Below are 27,026 nucleotides of genomic sequence, written 5' to 3' on the forward strand. Positions count from 1 at the left end.
GCTTACAGTCACAGGCATTATATTTTTTGAAACTACTTGGATGTAATTTTTTTTTTAATTCTTATTTTTAATGGTCAGGCAAGTTTCAAATAATTCTCAATCAATATGAATGATATACTTAGTGAAGGAGTATATAGTACTATAGTACTGTTCACACGCAAATGAAAGTGTGAGCAATCAATAGAGCATGCTGAAGCAAATGATAGTGTCTAACATATAGATGCACAACCTTAGCAGGCATCAGAGCTTCTCAGTCGCATGCGGTACTTTAAAAAATTAATTAGCTGATTTATAAATTAATGCCATCCTTGCTATTGATTATTTACCATTAAAAAAGTTAAAAGACTATTAAATATTGGCTGTTTATTTGTTAGTAGGTAGTGCTGTCTTCCAAGCAAGTCTGAAACTGCTTAAAACAGCACTGAAGCCAGGGTAGAGCCCTGATAAGATAGTCCTGGAGAGCAACTTCAGACTGCAGTCGAAAGTACTGTAAATGCACCACAGTTTTTCTTTGGTCTTCAGGCTGCCAATTGATTTGTCATTAAAACTGTGGTATATCTTCATAATGTGTTAAAATTGTGTGACAGAGTTGAGTCTGTTGCCTTTGATAAACATTGTTAACCTTGGAAAAGTTGTAGCAGTCAACAGCTTCACGTTTCATGCAAAATAATTTTCTGTTTTAGATCGATATAACTGTAGAAGAAACACCTTTAGGAAAATATGCTTTCAAATTGCTACCTGTTGCACATTTCCTTCTCCGGTAATCAAAGCATCAGCCTTTTTGCATAGTAACTCAAGAGAAATTCAATGAGAAGCCCATGTTTAGAATATTACACCAGGAAATGTAAATTTTCATGATAGATGTAAAACAGTGTGTGCCAGAATAGACCTGTGTGGCAGAATTAAAACTGCTTGCCATAGCATGACAAACCTAAATCATTACCTTCTGCGAGCAGTATTCAGTTGGGAGAGCATTGCCCCTGAAAGGCAAGAACTTTTCATTCTGGCTATAAGGTGCATCGAGTCATATGCATTTTGTATTTCAATGTTCTCATAAACCGGGAGGTATGTATCAGGAAAGTGTATGTGTGTCTGATACAATGTCTGGAAAGAGCCAAGTCTAGATTATGTACTGTTATTAACACACCGCAGTAAAGAGTTTCATTTAAAATAAACTGAAATACAATTTTATCAATGCTCACACTTTGAGATGAAGAGATATGGGGTATCACTGTGATGACACTAACAGAAATATGCACAAAACAATCAGTTGTATATTCTCTTGAAATTCTTGAAGCTATATTGTGTACTCTCATAGGCACAGAGTGCAGGCTGGGCTCTCCACCGGCATTTGCAATGAGTGTACTAGCTGCTGACATATGACAGTCTATACCCAATTCCCACAACTGCCCTCTCTGTCAAGTGGATCGAGAACAAGTAAATGTCTACTAGTTGTACAATCTACCAACTCAGATATAATTTTTTTGGAGCATTGTTCCAGGAAAAACAGCAATTTATTAAGATTATAACGTGTAACAATGAACACAATCATTATCACATTTAACTTGTGTATTTTTATTTTTAGATAACTGGTTTCGATCTTCTAAGATATCATCTTCAGATCTGACATTCCTTGATGACAATAAGAACCATTGGCGTGAAGCAGGTCCATCTGTGCAGGCATGGAGAACATTGCTCACTGCTGCAGTTTTCTCCATGCCTGCACAGATATATCTGCTTCATGCCAGTAGTTCCTACTCTCATCAAGGAATGTAAGATCTGAAGATGATCTCTTAGAAGATTAAAGCTGGCCATCAAAAATAAAAATACACAATTAGCATGCAGTCATGACTGTGTTTATTGATATAAGTTATCAGATATTTTCATCCTGTGATAAAGGAAATACAATGCTGTAAGTTGCCGATTTCTTGCCAGATGCAAATCACCTAAACAGAAAAATATGCCTCTCATCAACTTCCATTTCATGTAAGAAATTCCAAAATGAATTGAGAAGTTAGCAAAATTCTTGACACCAGTTTTACATGCACTTCACATTACATGTGTCTATCCACTTGGTTGGCAAGCATGCTGATGAAGCAGTGATCAGATAGTAAGGCAATAACTCTGTCAGACTACTAGATGCACCATGCTTAGCAAGTAGATGGTTATGATAATTTGGTATCATCACTAACTACATGCAAATTTCAAACAATGTAATTCATATTTTTGGCCATTCTGATTTAGGTTTTCTGTGATTTCCTAAATTGCTTCAGGCAAATGATGGGATGGTTCCTTTGAAGGGGCAGCCGATTTCCTTCCCCATCCTTCCCTCATCCGATGGGACTGATGACTTCACTTTTTGGTCCCCTTCCCCAAATCAACCAAGCAACCAATCATATTTTTCTTACAGAATTTGTGGCAGCCACAGCATTCTTTTGTGCAGTAATTCTTTTATTCAAAAATTTTAGGCAATTATTGGTTACTTATAAATAAATATTAGAGTTAAATTGAAATGCTCCTAATAGTGAGGATTGTTTTAAATAAAGTGTCATGACCAAACCAGAATCAATTTTTTGTTGTATCCCTCATAAAATTTTTCTTTACCCACCAGGAGGTAACTACAAATGCTTGGCAATTGTGAACGATAAAAGGTTGGACATTCATGTGGTGGTCAAGTGGAGCGGAATTGGCAAACCTAATGATATTGTTATGAATGTAGGAACTGAATGCTAATCTTAACTCAGCACAAACGTCCACAGTAACAGAAGAAATGTTTTCTTACAGTTCCTTAACAGTGGTTGTTGCATGGTGTGATAAGTGAACATTTGCCGTGACAGTGCATGTTACAACAAAGATGTGGCAACACAGTAGAAACTAACCAATAATGGAAAATCCAGGATGGAATAATGGCAATGTTATGAAAAGGATAGATTGCTACTCACTGAATAGTGGAGTGTTGAGTTGCTGACAGGCGCACCAAAATGACTGCTAAACAAGTAAGCTTTTGGCCAAAAGGCCTTCTCCTGAATTAGGCAACACACACACACATACACACACACACACACGCACACACACACACACACACACACACACACACACACACACACACACACACAACTTGCACACACATGACCAGTGTCTCTGGCTGCCGAGGCCAGACCGCAAGTAACAGCGCGTGATGAGAGAGGCACTCTTGGTTGGGTAGGTAGGAATCAGGCTGGGGTGGGGAGGGAGAGGGATAGTAGGGTAGGGGTGGGTGGCAGTAGCCACCACCCCTACCCTGCTATCCCTCTGCAGCCCAGCTTCCTTCCTACCCCCACCAACCAGATTGCCTCTCCTATCATGCACTGTTGCTCGCAGTCTGGTCTCGGCACCCAGAGACAGTGGGCATGTGTGTGTGAGTTCTGTTTGTGTGAGTGTGTGTGTATGTTGCCTAATTCAGAAGAAGACCTTTTGCCTATAAGCTTACTTGTTTTAGCAGTCTTTTTGGTGTGCCATTCTGTGACTCAACCCTCCACTGTATGGTGAGTAGCAATCTATCCTTTTCCTAATACTGGAGCGCACAAATAATATTTATTGGGAACATTATGAAATGGTACTTAACTATGATACACTTTGATGCTTGCCACTTGTTTCGCTAAACCTTATACAATGATATCTAACTATGAGTCTCTTGGCAGTCTGTAATATTGTAAGTCTCACTGATATTAAGGCTCGCAGACACACTGTTGCTGGCCATAGTTATCCATAAATAGCTCCTGCTAAATCGGAAGGTAGGGAATACTGTCTGAGCTAACTGCGGACACTGATGTGAGCTTTCAAACTGTTGGTGTGAAACTGATGAGTGACAGATGCACATCGTGTTTGGAGACCATCAGCCCATCAGTACAAGGTTGAAGTAAAGTAGTCCGCTGATGACCTTGTACCCTATTGGCTGTTCCCACTGTCAGTGAACATACAGTGTGCCAGAGAAAGTGGTGTGGAAGCAGAAGATGTCGTCGTTTGTAAACGCCATATGGAAACTGCTGCGCAGTGCTGAGAGATACCAGGCGAGTAGTTGTGCCTGTGTGGTGGCAGCCTCTCACAGTACTTGTTGATACATCTTGCTTGGTACACAACAGATCTGAATGATTATCTTGTACTGAGATCACGAAAAGTGACGAGAAGATGGTGTACTTCATTAGAGCAAAAAGTTTCAAAACTGGATTAATAAAAACATAGAGGAAAGTTAAGACGGTAATTTTAATGCTCCAGCTGTTCTATGTAGCATCCCCCGATATGAGTACAATGCTCAAAAATGTTCATACAACCAAGCAAAACTGTCATAAAAGTCTTTCTTGGTGATGTTCAACTCACGCATTACAGTTCACCTTCTTCAGTCGGGGCAAACCATCAGAGATCTAGTCTTCACTTTGTTGTTTTGTGACAAGTTTGTATTGATAACACAAAGTCTTGTCATCCATGACTATTTTTCTCAGAAAAGAGATGCTTCCATTTTTCGTTTCAGTTAAGTAATGGCAAGTGTCCACGCATCATTGTTTTTTTATTCCTGAGTCAGGATGTGTGTGACAAACTTTGCACACTTTTCTTGTCTTTAAAACTTTCTTGGGAATATCTTGAACACTTGATGTGGAACTGTTCCATCCATTGCGGTTTGTGACGCAATTGTGTTGACACACTGTGACTGCACTGCCTGTTCACAACTTACTGATTGAATGCAGATATTAGTTCAAACTGCTACCTTAATGACAGCACTGATGTCACTTATACACCAGGAATAAAATCAGTTTGGAACATTCTGGGTGGATGGTGCACAGTGTTGATCATAAGAAGAAAAGCATGTGATCTCCTGGTCAAATGGACCTATACTAATCTAACGGAAATAGTAGCTGGATTTTTGTTAAGGAATGTCTTGGCAATGTTAGCTTACACATCAATAGAGGAAACTGAAAAATGCATGTATAATGACCTACAAGTTACAGGATAGGAATGTGAAGTTTCAAGCTAATGATTTTGCAATTGATATAGCCAAGGGCATGTCTTTGGTCCATACAAATTGGTACAGCAAACCAGCTATATAATAGTCAGACCTCTATGTCAGAATTGTGTGCTTAAATAGGTAAGAACATCCTCAAGACGACATGAATATCACCTGGAGTGCCACATCGAATGAAACTGACTTTGTGTGTGTGTGTGTGTGTGTGTGTGTGTGTGTGTGTGTGTGTGATTTTGGGAAAAACAATGGAAACCTAAATTGGGATGACTGTACAGGATTTGAACATCACTCCTCCAGAAGTTAACTCCAATGGCTTGCCCTCTTAACCACCATGCTCACTTGACACATATGAATATGCACATATAAAACCTATAATTCTATAAGATATTGCTGATCAGTTTGATAACTTACAAACAGTTCTTTCTCAATCCAGTGAAAATTAAAATGCAGTACAGTTGAGATCTTAATATCTACATGACATTTCATCACCATCACCATCCTCATCATCATCATCATCAACAACAACAATAATAATGTATCAAGGTTTAAAAAAGGTCTCTTTAAAAGCACTCAGTTGAAAATCAGAAAACATGGCAGCGTGCTAAATATTTTTGTGGAATGTTGCCCAAGATAAGTCATTGTGGTCTCATATTGTGAGCACATCATAACAAAGAAAACTTATAAAATCAAATTTGAAACAAGTGCAAGTAAAGTCTCTACAATGCAGATGCAACTTGCTGAATACATGGTATCATCTAAGAACTTTATGGAAGTGGTTACCACCTAAATTGAAAGCAAATGAAATACCTGGCATAACATAGCTTAGAAATGATCTATAAATCGGTGGTATCGTTGGGCTGATTTTAGAACTACTGTGAGTTACATATACCACTACAAACTGTTTAATGTTTATTGTGCTTTGCAGAAGAGCAGATGATGATGGAACATAAGGGATAACATATAATATGAAAATGATGATCCTAATCAAGTAAATATTTTACTTGGTTTCATTGTTACTGACAGCTTTTAGAAAGTAATACTTTATTCATACAGCAGAGTATTGCAGTAGGAGTTGCTGTGTGCATATCTGCACTTTAAACATTTAATTCAAAGACTTTTTAAATTTCTTTTGGCATTAAGTATTTATAAAATGCAAGTCATGCCTTCTAATCCAACTAAAATGAATCTCGTGTAATGCGAGTACTAGTTGTGACATTGTTATGCCAAAGAAGTAGAAAAGACAGGGTGTAGCCAGCTACTGTGTTCTTTTCAAAAAGGAGAAATTTATTCCATTTTGAAACAGCCAAGCCTTCACCATTTCAGTTTGAGACCAGCTGCCATTCTTTATTCGAAGCTTTATTATTTTCTAAAGTGAATCAAGGGCTGCAGAATGTAATAGGATTAAATGTGGCACTAAAAGTAGTAAATGAGTTTTGCTGTTTGGGCAGCAAAATAACTGATATTGGCAGAAGTAGAGCGGGTATAAAATGCAAACAGACAATAGCAAGAAAAGCATTTCTGAAACAGACATTATCATGAAAAGGATGGACTGTTATTTACCATATAGAGGAGGCATTTACTTGCAGGTAGGCACAACAAAAAGACATCCATACATTTGAGCTTCCAGCCAAAAGACCTTCTTCTAAAGTAGAAAACACACACACACAAACCACTACGTCTGGATGCAGAGACTGGACAGCGTATAGCCAACTGCGCCTCATGGGAATAGCAATCTGTGAGTGGTGTGGGAGGCTGGGGTGAGGAGGTGAGGGATACTAAGGTAGCGGTGAGGCAAGATGTAGTGCTAGTTTTAGTGCTGGAGTGCCCACAATTACTTTACCTTTGATAACATCACGTACAAATAAATCTATGTTACAGCAGTGAGCACCCACATGGCACCATCTTATGCCAACCTACTCATGGGCCATCTAGTGGAATCCTTTCTAAAAACAGAATCCAAACCCATCACCTGGTTCAGATTTATTGATGACATCTTCTTGATATGGACTGGGGGTGAGGACATCCCATCCACATTCCACCAGAACCTCAACACCTTCTCCTCTCCGCCCCCCCCCCCTTCCCCCTCCATTCACTTCACCTGGTCCTCGTCAACCCAACAAACCACCTTCCTCGATATTGACCTCCTCAAAGATGGCTACATCAGTACCTCCGTCCATATAAAACCTACCGATCACCCGCAATACCTCCACTTCAACAGCTGCCACCCATTCCATATCAGGAGTCCCTTCCATACACTCTAGCTACCCATGGCTGTCACATCTGTAGTGACAGCAGTCCCTCTCCAGAAAACCAAGGGCCTCACTGAGGCCTTCATAGACCAAAATTACTCTCCTAACTTTGTACAGAAATAGATGTCCCATGCCATGTCCCGCCAGAAACCTACCAACTCCCACATTCCACACACAAAGGAGCACACTCCTCATGGCTCAGTATCACCCAGGATTGGAGTAACTGAATCACATTCTCTGCCTGGGTTTTGACTACATCTTGTTGTGCCCTGAAATAAGGACTATCTTTCCCACTATACTTCCCACTCTTCCCACTGTGTTATTCCGCTGCCCTCCAAACTTACACAGTATCCTTGTTTATCCTTAGTACACTGCTGCTACAAAGTCCTTGCTTCATGGCTCATATCCCTGCAATAGACCTAGATGTAAGACGTGTCCCATACATCCTTCCATCAACATCTACTCCAGTCTGCCAACAGGTGTCTCCTGTCGTGTCAGTGGCAGAGCTACCTGTGAAAGCAGTTATGTGATCTACTTAATAAGCTGCAACCATTGTACTGCCTTCTACATGCGCATGACAACCAACAAGCTGTCTATCCACTTCAGTGGGCACCGAAAAGCTGAGGTCAAGAGACAGCAGGACAACCCAGTTGCTGAACTTGCTGCTAGCGCAATCTCCTTCACTTCAATGACTGCGTCACAGCCTGTGCTGTCTGGAACCTTTCTACCAACAAGTTTTTCTGAACTGTAGAGGTGGGAACTCTCCCTACAGTATATCCTACATTCCCATAACCCCCCTGGACTCAACCTTCCCTACTTCCTGTCATGTACCTACCTATCCCCTTAAATGTCCCAATCCATCACTACACAGCCTTCTATTCCACCAGTGCACCACATAGTCTTTCCCCCACTCTTCTACTTCTCTTCTTTACCACCACCGCCCCTCCCCTACTTAGCACCCCTACTCTGTTGTTGCCGTATCCTGCTCTCACAAGCAGCAGACCACCTCCTCCCATCCCCTCACGCCCCTGCTCTCCCCCTCCCCAACCCCCTCCTCCTTACCCTCACCACCCATGGTTGCTTCTCCCATTAGGAGCAGTTGGCCATACACAGTCTGGCCTCAGTAGTCAGAGACACCGGTCATGTGTGTGTATGTTGTGCTATTTTAGAAGGCAGCCTTAAAACCAAAAGCTCAAATGTATAGCTATCTTTTTATTGTACCTCTTTGCAACTCGTTTCCTCTATATGATGAGTAGCAGTCTATCCATTGCATAATACTGTCGTTATTTCATCTTGGATTTTCCATTGTTCGATTTCTGAAAAAGAGAAATTTCTGAGCGTCTAATACAGATTTGTGTATTAGGAAGTCTTAAGCTTTGGAGTGTGGCCTTGTACAGAAGTAAAACGTAGTCTGTAAACAGTTCAGAAAAGAAGAGAGTAGAAGCTTTTCAAATGTGGTGTTATGGAAAAATGCTGAAGATTAGTTGTGTAGGTCAGATAACTAATGACGAAGTACTGAATAGAATTTGTTAGAAAAGAAATTTGTGACAGAACTTGACTAAAAGAAGGGATCAGTTGACTGGACATATTCTGGGGCATCAAGAAATTGTCAATTTGGTAATGAAGAGAAATGTGTGTGTGTTTGGAGGAGGGAGGGTAAATGTAGGGGGAGCCAATGATTTGATTACAGTTCAGAAGGATGTAGGTTACATTAGTTATTCAAAGATGATAACACTTGTGGAGGATAGCCTTATGTGAAGAGCTGCATCAAACAATTGTTCGAAGTGAAGACCACAATAACTTCTATGACATTATTATTTGCATCTATGTTGTGATGACCATTATGTTACCATCAAGTCAGAGAGCAGACAATTCAATTTTAACTTACATCTCTCCTAGAAATACTGAATGTGTTTGTTTTGATATTGGGTAATGTTACTCATTGGTTCTTCACTTAGCAGTATGAATATGAACAGGTTCCTAGCACTGCTATTGGGCATGTTCTATCACCGTTAAACTATAGTTGCTCTACTAGAATGAAGTTTGTCTTATCAGTGCAAATGCCAATACTGATTTAGAATGTGTTGTTTGCGTTATTAAGGTTAGCTTCATTTCATACCTACACAACAGATGGATACCTTACAATATGAGTTCTGACAGACGTACTGCTACATTTTGGGGCCTAGAATAGCTATTCAATTTCTTCATTATGAAATGTAGGCATAATATCTCATTAAATTCGATAATGTGAAACACAGAATGATGTAACTGGCTACCACAATGTAGAAGCAGATATGTAAAGGACGATACTTGCATTTCAGGATTGTGTGGCATTCAAATAACCGGTATTGATTCTCATTTTATCATGGAGAGTTGTCATTATGATATTAGCTAAGTAGGCTAGATAGTATGGAGGCCCATATAGTCATGATGTGGATAAACTGTACATCCTTTCTTGAGCTAAAGAATATACATGTACATGATAATACATGATGTAACTTACCAAACGAAAGCGTTGGTATGTTGATAGACACACAAATAAACACAAACACACACACACAAAATTCAAGCTTTCGCAACCCACGGTTGCTTCATCAGGAAAGAGGGAAGGAGAGGGAAAGACGAAAGGATGTGGGTTTTAATGGAGAGGGTAAGGAGTCATTCCAATCCCGGGAGCGGAAAGACTTACCTTAGGGGGAAAAAGGGACAGGTACACACTCGCGCGCGCGCGCACACACACACACACACACACACACACACACACACACACACACACACACACACACACACACATATATATATCCATCCGCACATATACAGACACCTTACATTCCCACGTGGAATGTTTCTCTCTATTATATATATATATAATAGAGGGAAACATTCCACGTGGGAAAAATATATCTAAAAACACAGATGATGTGACTTACCGAACGAAAGTGCTGGCGGGTCGATAGACACACAAACAAACACAAACATACACATGAAATTCAAGCTTTCGCAACAGACTGTTGCCTCATCAGGAAAGAGGGAAGGAGAGGGAAAGACGAAAGGATGTGGGTTTTAAGGGAGAGGGTAAGGAGTCATTCCAATCCCGGGAGCGGAAAGACTTACCTTAGGGGGAAAAAGGGACAGGTACACACTCGCGCGCACGTGCACACACACACACACACACACACACACACACACACACACACACACACACACACACATACATACACATACACACACACACACACACATATATATATCCATCCGCACATATACAGACACCTTACATTCCCACGTGGAATGTTTCTCTCTATTATATATATATATAATAGAGGGAAACATTCCACGTGGGAAAAATATATCTAAAAACACAGATGATGTGACTTACCGAACGAAAGTGCTGGCGGGTCGATAGACACACAAACAAACACAAACATACACATGAAATTCAAGCTTTCGCAACAGACTGTTGCCTCATCAGGAAAGAGGGAAGGAGAGGGAAAGACGAAAGGATGTGGGTTTTAAGGGAGAGGGTAAGGAGTCATTCCAATCCCGGGAGCGGAAAGACTTACCTTAGGGGGAAAAAAGGACAGGTATACACTCGCACACACACACATATCCATCCGCACGTACACAGACACAAGCAGACATTTGTAAAGGCAAAGAGTTTGGGTAGAGATGTCAGTCGAGGCGGAAGTACAGAGGCAAAGATGTTGTTGAAAGACAGGTGAGGTATAAGCGGCGGCAAATTGAAATTAGCGGAGATTGAGGCCTGGCGGATAACGAGAAGAGAGGATATACTGAAGGGCAAGTTCCCATCTCCGGAGTTCTGACAGGTTGGTGTTAGTGGGAAGTATCCAGATAACCCGGACGGTGTAACACTGTGCCAAGATGTGCTGGTCGTGCACCAAGGCATGTTTAGCCACAGGGTGATCCTCATTACCAACAAACACTGTCTGCCTGTGTCCATTCATGTGAATGGACAGTTTGTTGTTGGTCATTCCCACATAGAAAGCTTCACAGTGTAGGCAGGTCAGTTGATAAATCACGTGGGTGCTTTCACACGTGGCTCTGCCTTTGATCGTGTACACCTTCCGGGTTACAGGACTGGAGTAGGTGGTGGTGGGAGGGTGCATGGGACAGGTTTTACATCGGGGGCGGTTACAAGGGTAGGAGCCAGAGGGTAGGGAAGGTGGTTTGGGGATTTCATAGGGATGAACTAAGAGGTTACGAAGGTTAGGTGGACGGCGGAAAGACACTCTTGGTGGAGTGGGAAGGATTTCATGAAGGATGGATCTCATTTCAGGGCAGGATTTGAGGAAGTTGTATCCCTGCTGGAGAGCCACATTCAGAGTCTGATCCAGTCCCGGAAAGTATCCTGTCACAAGTGGGGCACTTTTGGGGTTCTTCTGTGGGAGGTTCTGGGTTTGAGGAGATGAGGAAGTGGCTCTGGTTATTTGCTTCTGTACCAGGTCGGGAGGGTAGTTGCGGGATGCGAAAGCTGTTTTCAGGTTGTTGGTGTAATGGTTCAGGGATTCCGGACTGGAGCAGATTTGTTTGCCACGAAGACCTAAGCTGTAGGGAAGGGACCGTTTGATGTGGAATGGGTGGCAGCTGTCATAATGGAGGTACTGTTGCTTGTTGGTGAGTTTGATGTGGACGGACGTGTGAAGCTGGCCATTGGACAGGTGTAGGTCAACGTCAAGGAAAGTGGCATGGGATTTGGAGTAGGACCAGGTGAATCTGATGGAACCAAAGGAGTTGAGGTTGGAGAGGAAATTCTGGAGTTCTTCTTCACTGTGAGTCCAGATCATGAAGATGTCATCAATAAATCTGTACCAAACTTTGGGTTGGCAGGCCTGGGTAACCAAGAAGGCTTCCTCTAAGCGACCCATGAATAGGTTGGCGTACGAGGGGGCCATCCTCGTGCCCATGGCTGTTCCCTTTAATTGTTGGTATGTCTGGCCTTCGAAAGTGAAGAAGTTGTGGGTCAGAATGAAGCTGGCTAAGGTAATGAGGAAAGAGGTTTTTGGTAGGGTGGCAGGTGATCGGCGTGAAAGGAAGTGCTCCATCGCAGCGAAGCCCTGGATGTGCGGAATATTTGTGTATAAGGAAGTGGCATCAATGGTTACAAGGATGGTTTCCGGGGGTAACAGACTGGGTAGGGATTCCAGGCGTTCGAGAAAGTGGTTGGTGTCTTTGATGAAGGATGGGAGACTGCATGTGATGGGTTGAAGGTGTTGATCTACGTAGGCAGAGATACGTTCTGTGGGGGCAAGGTAACCAGCTACAATGGGGCGGCCGGGATGTTTGGGTTTGTGAATTTTAGGAAGAAGGTAGAAGGTAGGGGTGCGGGGTGTTGGTGGGGTCAGGAGGTTGATGGAGTCAGGTGAAAGGTTTTGTAGGGGGCCTAAGGTTCTGAGGATTCCTTGAAGCTCCGCCTGGACATCAGGAATGGAATTACCTTGGGAAACTTTGTATGTAGTTTTGTCTGAAATCTGTCGCAGTCCCTCAGCCACATACTCCCGACAATCAAGTACCACGGGGTTATGGAACCCTTGTCCGCCGGAAGAATGACGATGGATCGGTCAGCCTTCAGATCACGGATAGCCTGGGCTTCAGCAGTGGTGATGTTGGGAGTAGGATTAAGGCTTTTTAAGAAGGATTGAGAGGCAAGGCTGGAAGTCAGAAATTCCTGGAAAGTTTGGAGAGGGTGATTTTGAGGAAGAGGAGGTGGGTCCCGCTGTGACGGAGGACGGAACTGTTCCAGGCAGGGTTCAATTTAGATAGTGTCTTGGGGAGTTGGACCATTAGGAGTAGGATTAGGATCATTTTTCTTCGTGGCAAAGTGATATTTCCAGCAGAGAGTACGGGTGCAGGACAGTAAATCTGTGACAAGGGCTGGGAGTAGGGATGGACTAGGATGTTATATAGTTTGGGTGGATGGCAGAACACCATGTTAGGAAGGGTAGGAAGGATCTTGGGTAAGGTATCCCTCATTTCAGGGCATGATGTTAGAATATCAATAACCTGACAAAGGATATGATTCAGCTTTCCAGTCCAGGTTGATATTTGGAGATGAGGGATGTTCCTTTTTAGCTGATTGTTGAGGGTGATGGGAGGATTAGGGTGTGCAAAGATGTGGCCTGTAATAATCTTTTTGTGGACTGGGTTTGGAGGTTAGTTCCTGTCTGTGAAGGCCCTCAGGAGACATTTGGCAAACTGAGCAAGGGATTTGGCGTCATTGCAGATGTGTCGTCCACGAGTGGGCAAGCCACTAGTTACCCATCCCCAGCCCCTCTTCCTGTCTCCTGCCTTTCTCTCCCTCTACCCACACTACCCAACATGGACTCGCATTCGGAAGGACGACGGTTCAATCCCGCGTCCGGCCATCCTGATTTAGGTTTTCCGTGATTTCCCTAAATCGCTCCAGGCAAATGCCGGGATGGTTCCTTTCAAAGGGCATGGCCGACTTCCTTCCCTAATCCGATGAGACCGATGACCGCGCTGTCTGGTCTCCTTCCCCCAAAAACAACCAACTACCCAACACAACTCCCACCTTACCTTAGTCCATCTGCCAAACTGTACTTCTGGCATTGTGCATCCTCCATGTAGGGGCACAGGTGTGTGTGTGCGTACATACTTACGTATGCGCGCGCTCGCGTGTGTGTGTGTTTGTGTGTGTGTGTGTGTGTGTGTGTGTGTGTGTTGCAAAAACTAGCAAGTTCTGTCTTTTTCTTTTGTTTATGCCTGTCAACAACTTGGTGCTTCTGATTTTTTGTGAGTGGTCTCCTTTACGCCCAAAGTATTTTTGTGATTAACCATTCACTTGTGTGGCTTTTAATTTGCAATTTTTTGAATGTCAGTCATGTTTCATATGTGTATATGTATGCTTCTGCTAATAGTGGTGTAGTTTTAGCATGTGTGTCTCCATCATATCATTTTACTCAAGCTACTAATACTACAGAAGTAATTGGTTTACATATAATAACAGTGAAAGTCTTCAGTCTGCAATAAAAAATATCTCAAAATGCTGTAGTTGTTATGCCACCAAATCTTGAGCATTCATAAGTTTCTAGACATGAGTATACATGGTTACTGCCAAGTTTCTTCTTAGGTCAAAACAGTTATGGAGACCAGGACATTTTTTTCCATCTGTGGAGTAACCTGGGAACATGTGAAGTGTCCACATTTACTATTTACTAATGCTGCCGTGTATGATATGTAATTTTGTATTCCCAAGAAACATTATTTTTTGTAGATATATATTAATTCTTTCTCATTTCTTTTCTGTGATTTAATAATCGTGCTAATTCAGTACTTCCACTCTTGTTTAATTAGATGTGCTTTTTGTGTAGTTTAAATGTATTAAACTACACCATGAAAGTTGTTTATCATAATTTTCGGGGATTTGATATTAATGGGTTTTATACTCCAATTTTTAGCATGTAATATTGAAAAAAAAAAAGAAAAAAAACACTTACTGTTCCACGATGTACTCCATTACATCACTCCACATGATAATGGATATGTTTCGCAGATATAAAACTGTAGTGTATGGTTACTATTTTTCTCCTGTATTTTCAAGATTTTATGACAAACAAGAGGTGTTGCACTTACAAATGTGTGAGTGTTTTCCTTTCCTTATCAGGCTCAGTGGTAAAAGGGAGTGGGTGACCAAGCAAGATGGAATGGTGATTAAGGCACTGGACTCTTTAACAAGATAACTGGCTTTCAGTTTTCCAACTGGCCACACTAAAGTATAGATGTGGAATGTGATTAATTAATCTTGTTATGAACAGTTTTCAAACAATTTGCTTTCATGTAGAGGAGACGTGTAACATTTAACAGTAAATGTCACATTTTACAATAAGAACATTTTTTGGAGAAATAAAAAAGTTGACACTATTTTGTATACATTTCTGAGATACAACTGCACAGATACATCCTGTAGTTTTCATACTCAAAAAGTAATTATGTGATTCTCTTTTCCAAACTACAAAACTGTGCTCAATAAATTATTCAATATGATAGCAAAATTTTCCCATCAGAATTGCTGAATTTCCCCAGAAGATTATTCCATTAGAAATAACCGACTCAAAGTAGCAGTGATAGACTATTTTTCTGGCGTCTGTGTTTGTGGCACATGATAAAATACATATTGCAAAAACTTAACTATTCAGTTTTCATGCTGAGTTGTCAATGTGTACCTCTCAGTTTAAATCCTTATCAAGATTTTGCCTAAGAACTCTGTGTGGTTTGCTTCTGTGATATCTTGATCATTGCAATTTATTTTTATTTCACCCCATTCTAATGATTTGGTTTCAGATTGCATACTTTTGGTTTTAGCAACATTTAGTTTTGCTGGACCTAAGATTCATTATTTTCTGAAGTATTTTTGACACTTTCTGGAATTCATTCAGACATCTTGTTTTCAATTAGAGCTGATGTATCATCAGCAGATAAAGCTAAATGAGCATCTGTAGCAAGTGGTAGACCATTTATGTAGGAAAGGAACAGATAGGGATCCAATATCAAACATTGTGGGAGTCCTTGGGAAATTGTTTTCTAGTTTGTAGAATAATTGCTTGAATTTGGAACTACAATTACTCTGTTTCCTGTCAATTAAATTACAGTTGAACCATTGTAAAGCAATGTCCCTGGTTCCGTACATTTGTAATTTGTGGATAAGTATGGAGCAGCTCACTGAATCAAATACATTTGTCACCTCCTATGAGCTTCTTAATCTTATTTAATGTGGAGCATATCTTCTGAGTAAACTTATTGATGGTATTGACAGCGCATTTCCCTTGTTGCAATCCAAATTGGTTTGTGAAAATTGTGCCATTTACAGTAAGAAATTTAGATTTTGTTTTGCTTCAGTGTTTTCAAATACTCTACACAAGACTGGAAGAAGAGAGATAAGATAGTAATTCCCCATATCTTCTGTTGATCAACTTTTGAGAAATGATTTTTGTTGTGGACTGGCAAGACAGCCAATCCACTAGGAGGAAGCCGAAAGGCACGCGTTTAAGCTCACGTAGGCTGGCGTGAAGTCTGGAACAGGTCAGGGATATGAGACTAGCAAAAATAGTACGTATCTGTTGGAATACTTAACTTTAATCCATAATTGGTGAACATCGTTCTTGACGGTACATGTTTTACAGCATCAATAGTAACTGGTAATGGCGCCTTGCTAGGTCGTAGCAAATGACTTAGCTGAAGGCTATGCTAACTATCTTCTCGGCAAATGAGAGCATAATTTGTCAGTGAACCATCGATAGCAAAGTCGGCTGTCTAACTGGGGCGAGTGCTAGGAAGTCTCTCTAGACCTTCCGTGTGGCGGCGCTCGGTCTGCAATCACTGATAGTGGTGACACACGGGTCCGACGTATACTAATGGACCGCGGCCGATTTAAAGGCTACCACCTAGCAAGTGTGGTGTCTGGCGGTGACACCACAATTTTAGCTCAGCATATTTCAACACATTTGGAGAACATCCCACCTCAAAAGACTGGGGTGTAATAATCGACAGTGGTAGTGCAATGATATCATACACACCCTTTATTGCAGAGGTGTTTCTTTCATCCCACCCAGATGAGGTTTTGCTTTTCCACATTTCTGTAGGTGATTTTTTTCAAATTGTGTAAAAGATGTGTTCTGGTTGTTTTCAAAACTTATGAAGTTTATCGTGTCTTAATAGGCTAACATTTCTACATCAGATGTTTCTAGTTTCTGTAGGTTTCCTGTATCATAGCAAGCAGATATTGGTATACTTTTGACAAGTCCACAACAAATCCCCCTCCCTCCTCCTTTTCTCTTTGCCTGCTGGACCAAATCTCCACACCCTCGATTTTGATGAAGTTAACAGGTCACTATACTCAACTTGGGCACTATTGTTACTGGAAAATTAAATGAAACACTGTACATGAAACACGCTGAACTGTTATTTTAATGGTTTCCTCTATAGTTATTTATCATTTGTATATCACCAGCATTTCTTTCTTTATATGTCATGTACATTGTTTCAGACAGTGTTTTCAACTAATAAATAACTCATTTTTTATCCATGTCAAGATTGAATGACAAACTGTGAATTAATTGGTGACAGTTCTTAAATTTAGTCAAATATGCACTCACCAAATTTTTGTAGAAATTTTATTTCTTAATGTATAATATTAACACTTTTCCCTTGTGCATTCATGTTTTTCCTCACATCATAAACTCTCTGTATTGGAATGTTTACATACACAGAAGTAGCCACTTGTAGTAGTAAAATTTGATTTCAGTATTACACTGCGAATTTTGTGTGTGTGTTTTTCTTCCCTAATGGATTAATCCAATAATGCATTCTGAATTTGTTTTCAGGATCTGCGTCCCCCTGAGAAGTTTTCCAATATTTTTGGAGATCCTATTAAACCCAGTTCCAGTAAAGTTTCTCCAGATGGGACCAAAAAATCATCATCTAGTGCTCCATCACCCAAAATATCACCAAGTTCCAAAACTGTTCCGGGTTCAACGGGTGGAAAACAACTACCACATCATTCAAAATCTGGAAAACATTCATCGGAAAGTCGAGGCAGTAAGGAAAAGGATAAGGATAAGGACAAGGAAAAGAAAGAAGGAAAAGATCGGAAAGATGGTAGCAAATCCCATCACACGTCACCAAAAGTTCCTCCACCTTCATCACCATCTTCAAAATCCTCATCCCACCCTGCTCAAGTTCCTGGTTCTCAAAAGCAGCCCTCTTCCTCATCATCAAGTACACCACCAAAAATACCTGGTGCAGCACCTGCAGCAACAAAATCATCCTCTTCATCTCATAAGAGTTTAAAAGATGACACAACTCTAAAAAAGCCGTCATCTTTAGCAGTAGAAGAAACAAAATCAAAATCAGATGCCAAATCAGCAACAGAAAGTAACAAATCAGAAAAGAAAAAGAAGGACAAGAAAAATCGTGATGAAAAACCAAAGAAGGAGAAACATTCCAATAAACATGAGTCTGCCAGTAAGGGAAGTAGTGAGAAGCCATCAACTGATAAGGTGCAGAAAGAACACAAGGATAAAGAGGCCACAGATACAAAGAAGAAGGACAAAGAACATATTCCTACCAAAGACCCTGTTAGTAAACCATCAGGAGAAAAGGAGAAGGAAAGAGAAAAGTCAAAGCACAGTGAAAGTAATGATAAGGAGAAAAGGCACAAGCACAAGAAAAAAGATAAGAGCACAAAAGACAGAGACAGAGAAAAACAAAAAGAGATAAAAAGTAAAGTAAAAGAACGTGAAAAGACTGAAGTAGTGACACAGAATCTGCCAGAAACAGCTGTTGATGTTATAAAACAGGATTCTAGCAGTCCCAAACAAGATTCCAGCAGTCCTTCACCAGAGAACACATCATCTAAGACGGTATGTTTTTAAGTTTTACTGTACTGCATCATCATCTTTTGTTTTGATTTTCTCCCAAGATTATAACATGCTTGTGTAGTCGATTTGAAAATGTTCTTTATTGCTGTCTAACTGTTTCATTGGTGTTACAGTTTGTATGTGCTAGTTGCTCATCTTGTTGAACATATGCCATTTGATATTGGTATATCATTCACGAGAAAAATGTGTGAATTCATGTTCTGGTTCCATCGCAAAATATGCCGATGTATGGACACTATAAGTGTTTGCCGGATTATTAAGTGAAACACAGAAAAATTCCATAGGATTTCCTCTTTAATTGCACTGTTTTCATTTTTCAGCATAGTAGTCAGGTGATTGGATATACGTTTGCCTATCATAAACAAATTTCATTAAGATGTGACAGAAGAACTCCATCTTCTGTTTCCAGAAGATGGAGTTCATCGTCACACAGTTCACACTGCTGATTGTATTTCTTTAAAGTTTTATCAAGGTGAACTCATGCTTCATTCAAAGTCACAGTGTTGTTGAAAAAAATCTTCACTTTCAGTTGCTTTTATTTTAGGCAAGAACAACCATACAAATCACTGAGCTCTGACTTATGTGATAATGTGAACCCTGTTGTGATATTTCACATCTGCCAGCAATTTCCTACTAAGTCATGTACCAGTTCTCCTTAATCATGTAGTCAACTCATAGTTTCTAACTCATTGTTGCTGACAAATGTCATATAATACTTTGTTTGTCACACAGTTCCATTTTGCAGGTCCATTGGCTTAACATCTACTTCAGTTACAGCATACTACTTTAATTACAGAGATGAGTTTCCCTCACATGGTTCCATTTTGACCACAATAACTATGCAACTAATCACAGCAGTAAGTTGAAGCTAGCTGTGATTTTGACTGAGACTCGTTGCAACATATTGAAACAACTTACCCACAAGTGCTATCATTTGTTGAGGAGTGTAGTGCTTGGATTAGTCTGAATTTGACTGATTGCGTAAGGGGCAGTCAAATGAAAACCGAATACCTGTCAGTGCGGGACCATGGAATGTTTCCATTCAAAAGTAATCACCGCATGCGTTAAGACATTTAGCCCTCTGTGAGATGAGACAATCAATTCCTATTTCATAGAACGCAGTTGGCCGCAGACAGATCCACAACTACACTCATTCTTGCACTCCCTTGTTTGACTGAAACTGAAGTCTGTGCATGTCATTTTTCAGGTCACCAAAGATGTAAGAATCGCATGGTGATAGATCTGGGCTGTATGGAGGATTTTGCTGTGTTTCCCAACCAAATGCTGAAGCATAGCCTTCATCCAATTGGCTGTGTGGGGGCAGTCATTATTGTGCAACAGCATGGTTCCATCCAACACCTTGAGGGCAAATTTCAAAGTCAGCACTGGAAACATCCTACTTCTGTCCTGCCAAAGAAATCCAAAGTTGTTCTCAGAAGTTGGGTCATGATGACCTCCTCTACCCCTCAGCTCATTGAGTTCCTCGAACATGGAACCACAATCAGTGTGCAGCACTATGGAGACATTTTGCAGAAATTGCGACATGCCTTGAAGTCGAAACTCCCAGGAACATTGTTGAGTGGAATCATCCTGTTGCACGATAAATCCTGGCCCTGCACTGCCAATTGGACAAAGGCTATGCTTCAGTGATTTGTTTGAGAAATGCTGCAGCATCCTTCATACAGCTTGAATCTGTCACCATGGGATTTTATTATCTTTAGCAACCTGAAGAAAGACATGCGTGGACGTAGGTTTCAGTCAGACGAGGAAGTGCAAGAATGGTTGTGGTTGTGGATCCATCAGCGGCTGACTGCATTCTACGAAACAGGAGTTGCTAATTTCGTCTCTAGTGGGATAAATATCTTAACACGTTTGCTGATTACTTTTGAATGGAACCGTTTCATGGTCTCAGTGTGGCTGGTGTTCGATTTTTGTTTGACTGCCCTTCATATTGTTCCCTTCAGAGGAGCATGTTGAATCTCTTATTCCATGCTGTCATAAACAGTTCCAGCAATCATCCTGCAACTACAGGAAACTGTTAACTCACCTCCATTCTCTTCCCCCCCGTAACCCCTCAGTGTGTGTGGGGAGCGGGAGGGACTTGGGTATGGATAAATCTTTATGAATTGCTTAATACATTTAAATGTCTCATGGCACTTTGGCCCTGCAATCATCAGATCAAAACTTAGGATTGTTAAAACAAAGATCATTGTCATTTGGAGTAAATCTTTTGCCTAAAAGGGTTCTCAACTTTGTCAAATGCTTTCTTTTACATGTTACTTAATAAACATTTTTTATTTGACTTAAGAAATTAACATTGTTGTCTTTTTATTTCATAGTGGAACAACAACTACAGTGGAGAAGCTGAGGTCCAGAATCACACTGCATCGTCCCAGCCAGCTCCATCAAAGCGCCCATTGAATGCATTGATACAAGAAATGGAGGGCAATGACTCCTTATCTGATCTGTCTGAGGTAGAAGATGTCTTACCACCACCTCGGCAAGTTGTAGCTGCACCACCACCACCTCCTCCTCCACCGCCACTTCCACCACCTCCTCCACATCAGAGCTCACCATCCTCGGGTTCACCAAAACAGAGTTCTCCTGCAGTAACTGACCCTGCTATTACAGCAAAATCAGGTTCAAACCGTGCCACAAAGGAGAAGGGTGAGCGCTCTGCTGCAAAAAAAGCAAAAGATAAACAACCAAAAGAGGGCAAAGAACGTAAGCGCAAAAGGCATAGTAGCACAAGTGCTTCAACTGCAGAAGAGACTTCACAACCTCCACCTCCGAAATTACCAAGACAGGATTCGCCAGAACCTGAGCCTTGTGTAACACCTGAAGACAAAATAGTGTCTCCAGAAACACAGTCTAGTGAACGTGTTCTTACAGCGGAGTATGTCTCTCAACTGCGTGACCTCCAACGAAAGATAATGACCCTTGAAGACAATGCTGAGCTTCAGAAAGTTGTGCAGGTATATATAACAAAGGATAAAAAAATCCACACTTCATGATATACTAATCCATTCATTTTGTGTGACGTAACAACACATAGCTTTTGTTGTAAAACAGTAAGTAAAATAACAGTAAGATTTTCCTTCTGTACATTACAGTTGTGCATGTCAGGAAAAAATTAGGAAAATTTAATTATTCAGAGTTCAGTGGTTAATTGCCAGATTATGTGCCCAAAGATGTGGGTTCAGCCCTATGTCAGTCCAAGGATTTTTGTCTGTCTCTTATCATTTATTTCGCCTTTGACAGTGTTTGTTAATGTGAAAAGTGCTGAGCTGTGCCATGTTTGGAAGTCCACACTAACCTGAAGATCTCCCTATAATTGGCAGGGTAAAGCAGTTGAAATGTCGGGGGAAAATTGAGGGCATGCTGCTTCTCATAGCACCATTCCAAGAAACCACATTATTGTTCAAAACAATCTTCGGGTTGATGACAGATGTATCTTTTAATAAGTAGACATGGCAAAACATTCTTCCATCATGTCCTTAGGGAGTTCGTGGTGTCATGCAAAGTCTTACAACCAAAATCCACATGCTCTTGGTGAACAAGAACAATTATATGATGTATTACTCCAAATACAAACTACCAAAGCATTTATTGGCAAAGACTAACTACCAGAATGTGTATTGGTGGACCTGGAGAAATTCATATCACTGCTAAAGTTATAAAATCAGTCTAAATTAGAGACACCTGCTTTGCTTTGCAATGTGAGACAGGGTTGACTTTGTCACTGTTGCAGAACCAATTATTAATACACTATAGCTGTCTGACTGCCTTCAGAATGATTCTGAGATCTGACCAAAGGATTGGGAAATATATCCATTGAGAATCACTACACTTTCTCCAGCTGGTTCCCAGCAACTCCTACTGATACTCTCTACTACGACAAAATCTCAATAGGTCAAAAAGTTACATAAAAGCACCAAGCTTCAATTTTCCTCATAAACAAATGTTTTTTTTTTTTTTTTTTGTTTCAGTTACAACTTTCCATCTCTTTTATTAAACCCTGGTACCAGTTAGTTAATGGCTCCACATTCGATCTGAGGCTGCTTTGTATCAACTATGAGCGTGCCACTGAACTTGACTAAAAAACCGGAAAATGACTAAGCAGAATTTCACACCTGCTGGTAGACACACCATGTTGAATTTTTTCATTCAGTTCTGGGATAAATACTTTGTGGATCATGGTACATCACTAATATACCAACTCAGAAATCTGTAGGACTTGGAACTGAAAGCATTTTTATTAGTGACACCATCATACAAATGGTTCAAATGGCTCTGAGCACTATGGGACTTAACATGTGAGATCATCAGTCCCCTAGAACTTAGAACTACTTAAACCTAACTAATCTAAGGACATCACTCGCATCCATGCTCGAGGCAGGATTCGAACCTGCGACTGTAGCAGTCGCGTGGTTCCGGACTGAAGCACCTAGAATCGCTTGGCCACAGTGGCCGGTACACCATCATATAGCCACAACAGAAATGAACTCCTGGACAGAATGTGCAGCTATTTATGCAAACACCAACTATTCTATAATACCAGTATTTATACAAACATCAAATTTTCCAGAGTCTACTAACATAAGCTATTTCAAGAAATTCCAGAAACGATAAATACTAAATAACAAATAATTGCTAGTGGTCAGTTTTGAAATGGCAATCCCCGCTGCACCCACCACTACGCCACCTGTGTGCATCATAGCTCGCAGCATTGCTCCTTCTCCTGGGGAAACAGTGACCCACCATTTCAGAAATCCTCATTGGCTTCAGCTACAGCATCATGGATTTAGGTCTTGTTAATGGTCTTGTGAATGGCAGGAATAACGGATTCTCATTTTCTGGTGATATTGTTACATCCTCTTCACTGTTATAAGCATTGAAGGTAGCCCCTCCCATTGAAGCATCGCAATTATCTAGGGAGTCTTCAGTTTCCTTTAACTTCCCATTGTTGATCTGCACTTCTGGGCCATAGTAGGGCTACATATGGATGACATGGATGATGTCTATATACTTTTGTCTTCTGGACGAGCGGTCATAATCCTCGGCCTTATAATGTGACATCTGACAAGTTATGAAGGCTATGATACAACCCAAAGTAGCTCTTTGGTAACACTCCTGGTAGCCCTACTTACCATACAGATGTAAGAATCCAAATTAGTTCTTCTGGCTTGTATGTCACTGGTTTGTTCTTGGCATTGTGGAGCTCTGTCTTTCTCCTGGTGTGCAGGGTCCATATGCAAGCCATGCAGAGTCCATATGCAAGCCAGTTTCCTGCTTCAGTTCTGGTGATGAAGTGTTTCATGTAGTCATGATGAGTATCATCCATCTGAAATGGAAAAAAAAATATCCTTTGTCATTTCAGCTTCGCGGCTGATGCAGGAAGAATGTTGAGAAGCCTGTAGTGTCTTATTTTACTGTATTCTATTTAAATATCACAACGGGCAATATTGTATCTCAGTCTAACTGGTTGGAATCAGTGCACATTGAGAGAATGTTTGCTACTGTCTTGTTAAAGTTCTGTGAGGACATTCATCTGCAGATGAGGTAGGCAGCCCTCATCCTGTAGATGATGTTGCGACCATAAATTACCTCTTCTGCTACTTTTGGCTGGAAAACTTTTCCAAAGTCATATATCAGCACATGGGGTCCTCCATGTTTCAAAAATTATTTCTTCTACAAGGAACTGCGCAATTTCCTTAGCTTCAATAGTCGGCACAGCTTCAGTGATAGCATAGCAGATGAAGTATGCAGTGCAGAGTATTAACCATTTCTTCCCATTTGTCGACTTCGGGAACCTCTATAAAAAGTCAGTTCTAGTTCGGTGGAATGGTGTTGCAAGCAGGATTGGTACTAGATGACCTGGAGGTAATTGCAGTCTGTGCTTCTGTCTTTGGCATTCCTTACAGTGACTCGCATAGTGTCGTAACAGATCAGTAGAGATGTGGCTAGTTATACCTACATCTGATTCCATGTACAGTCTTGATGAATCCCAGGTAACCAGGTGTTGGAGCATCATGGAAAAACTTCAGTATAGGTGGCTGTAGATGAGCCGGGATGAAAAGCAGCCATTCATGCCCAATTGGGTCATAGTTCCTTCTATACAATGATCCATTTCCCCTTTGATCCATTCTTCCTCCTTCAAGACTTCTGTGGTTTTCAGCAGTGCTGGACTTCCCACAATTCAGAAACAATGTCATTTAATGTAGCAATGACTGAGATTTCGTCCACACTGCTGCGTTCTGCCAAAAGATTCTGTGAAATGTCATTGACATCCTTCTGTTTGCATCTGCTTTTGTGCATCACTCTGATGTCATGCTGCTAAGGCTCAGTAGCCATGTCACCTGTCAACCCAACAGATTCTTCAGGCTAGTCAGCCAACAGATAGAATGTTGGTCTGTCACAGTGATGTTTGGTTTGCCAAATAAATACAGCCAGAACTGCAAGGCACTCTTTCTCCGTTGTGGGGTAATTCATCTTGGACTTGGAGAGTACTCTGGAAGCATAAACTGTCAAATTTTCAGCGCCTTCCTGAATTTGTACTAGAGCTGCCCCTCTTCTAAAACTGCTAGCATATGTATGAAATTGTGTCTCAGCATTCTCATCATAAAATGCTAGAAAATGAAGAATAATTTAGCACCTCCTTAGGGGCAAGGCCAGATCATTCATGTGCCTTGTACCAGGAAAATTTGGTGGCTCCCTGCAGTAGTTCTTGTAGGGGTCGTGCCTTGGTTCAGAAGTCCTGTATGAAGCACCGGTAGTGCCAGAACATTCCAAAAAAACTTCTCGTATCACGAGTGTGCTGAGGAACCGAAAATGAGTGACTGCTCTTATTTTCTCTGTATCGGGCCAGACTCCATCGCCATTCCCTAGGTGCTCCAAGATTTTTATTTCTTGTGTGAAAAAACGGCAGTTTCTTGGATGCAGTCTGAATACAGGTCAGCACATTTCCAAGTGGCTTGGGTTTTCTTTAACTGTCTTTGAAAAAATGAAAATGTCATCCAGATAGCAAAGACACGTCATCCATTTAAGGTATTGAAGCAGATTGTCCATCATATGTTTGAAGATTTAGTGATGTCATCTTTGCAGCACCTTCTCTACTCATTCCTGTATTATTTGTCTTTCAGCTGGTGGTACCATATGCAAGTACTAACTAATTGGTGGATGATCTCCAGTGTTGGTACAGGGTTCTGTCTTTTGTCCACTCCTGATTTGAAAACATTGTACTAAAATTGACATTATATGTGTTACTAATAGTCTACACGTGTGCTCAGTAGTAGTCATTGAACTCTTGACTAATTGAAATCCTCTTAGATCTTGATTTGATGCCGACGTCTAGTAAATCAGTATTCCAACAACTTGGAATTACAATAAGAATTTATTATATGTTGACAATGAATCAAGCAAGAAGTTAGTCATTTCTGTGTTTCTTTATGTTGGGGTTACATTCAGTTCAGAATCTGACATTCCTCCAACGAAACAAAATGCTATTACAAAAAGATTCTGTGTATGTTGACATTGTTGCAGTATATCATGTTTGAGTTGTTGATATTCCTTGGAGCTACATATGGCACAGCAGTCACTTTGCTGCACTTGCAATGACATCAAGCACAGCACTACAGCTCTTGTCGCCACACGAAGCCCATTAAGAATACCTCAGCCAAATGAATAGAACAGCTGCAAAAGACTGTGTTCCATAATAGACCTTCATACAAAATAAAGCTAATTTTTTTTTCTCAGAATTTAAATCAAAGAATGGTCTATAACATGTTATAGACCATTCTTTGATTTAAATTCTGAGGAAGACACTCCTAGCAGTGTTGAAACCCAGTTAATTTGTTAAAAGTAGTGACCGAGGGCTGTTTTTCTTTCATTTGCAAAATAAAGCTAGTTCTAATTCTCAAAATGACCCTTCTACTCAATTTTACTAAAACACACAACAGTGTACACTTGTTCATCAAGCTAGTACAGGATTTTCCTGTTAATCAAATGGTGTTATTTTTTAGATTCATACCTATAAAATAACAGAAAATCTCATACTCTCTCAATTTTTTTCCTTAATCAGATAAGATCCTATAAATTATAGCATCACCCCTTGTGTGTATATGTGTAGCAAAGCACGATTCTTTGTTGTTGAGACTAAGCTGCCCTCCGAGACTGGTATAGGAATTAGTTGTAGCTGTTCATGACAGTCAGTCATCCAAAAGTTCTCCTTGACCACCTACAGTGCTGAGACCGATGACCTCACAGTTTGATCCCTTCCCCTACCCCCACCCCCACCCCCTTCCCCCTCCCTTTTAAACCAACCAACCTACAGTGCTTATAACTGTTGGTGGCACGTAGATTTCTGTT

General features: G+C 40.8%; 1 protein-coding gene across 2 annotated transcripts in view; it reads left to right on the forward strand.

Moving 5' to 3' along the window:
* The window catches only part of LOC124622239 (protein AF-9), a 108,889-nt gene that overhangs the window by 50,404 nt on the left and 31,459 nt on the right, over nt 1-27,026 (forward strand). For both annotated transcript variants that reach the window (XM_047147892.1, XM_047147893.1), the window contains 2 exons: nt 17,604-18,641; nt 20,999-21,634. In XM_047147892.1, coding sequence (XP_047003848.1) covers nt 17,604-18,641; nt 20,999-21,634 — 1,674 coding nt within the window. The remainder of the gene's footprint in view (nt 1-17,603; nt 18,642-20,998; nt 21,635-27,026) is intronic.

The sequence above is a fragment of the Schistocerca americana genome, chromosome 7, assembly GCF_021461395.2.
Source record: "Schistocerca americana isolate TAMUIC-IGC-003095 chromosome 7, iqSchAmer2.1, whole genome shotgun sequence".
NCBI lineage: Eukaryota > Metazoa > Arthropoda > Insecta > Orthoptera > Acrididae > Schistocerca > Schistocerca americana.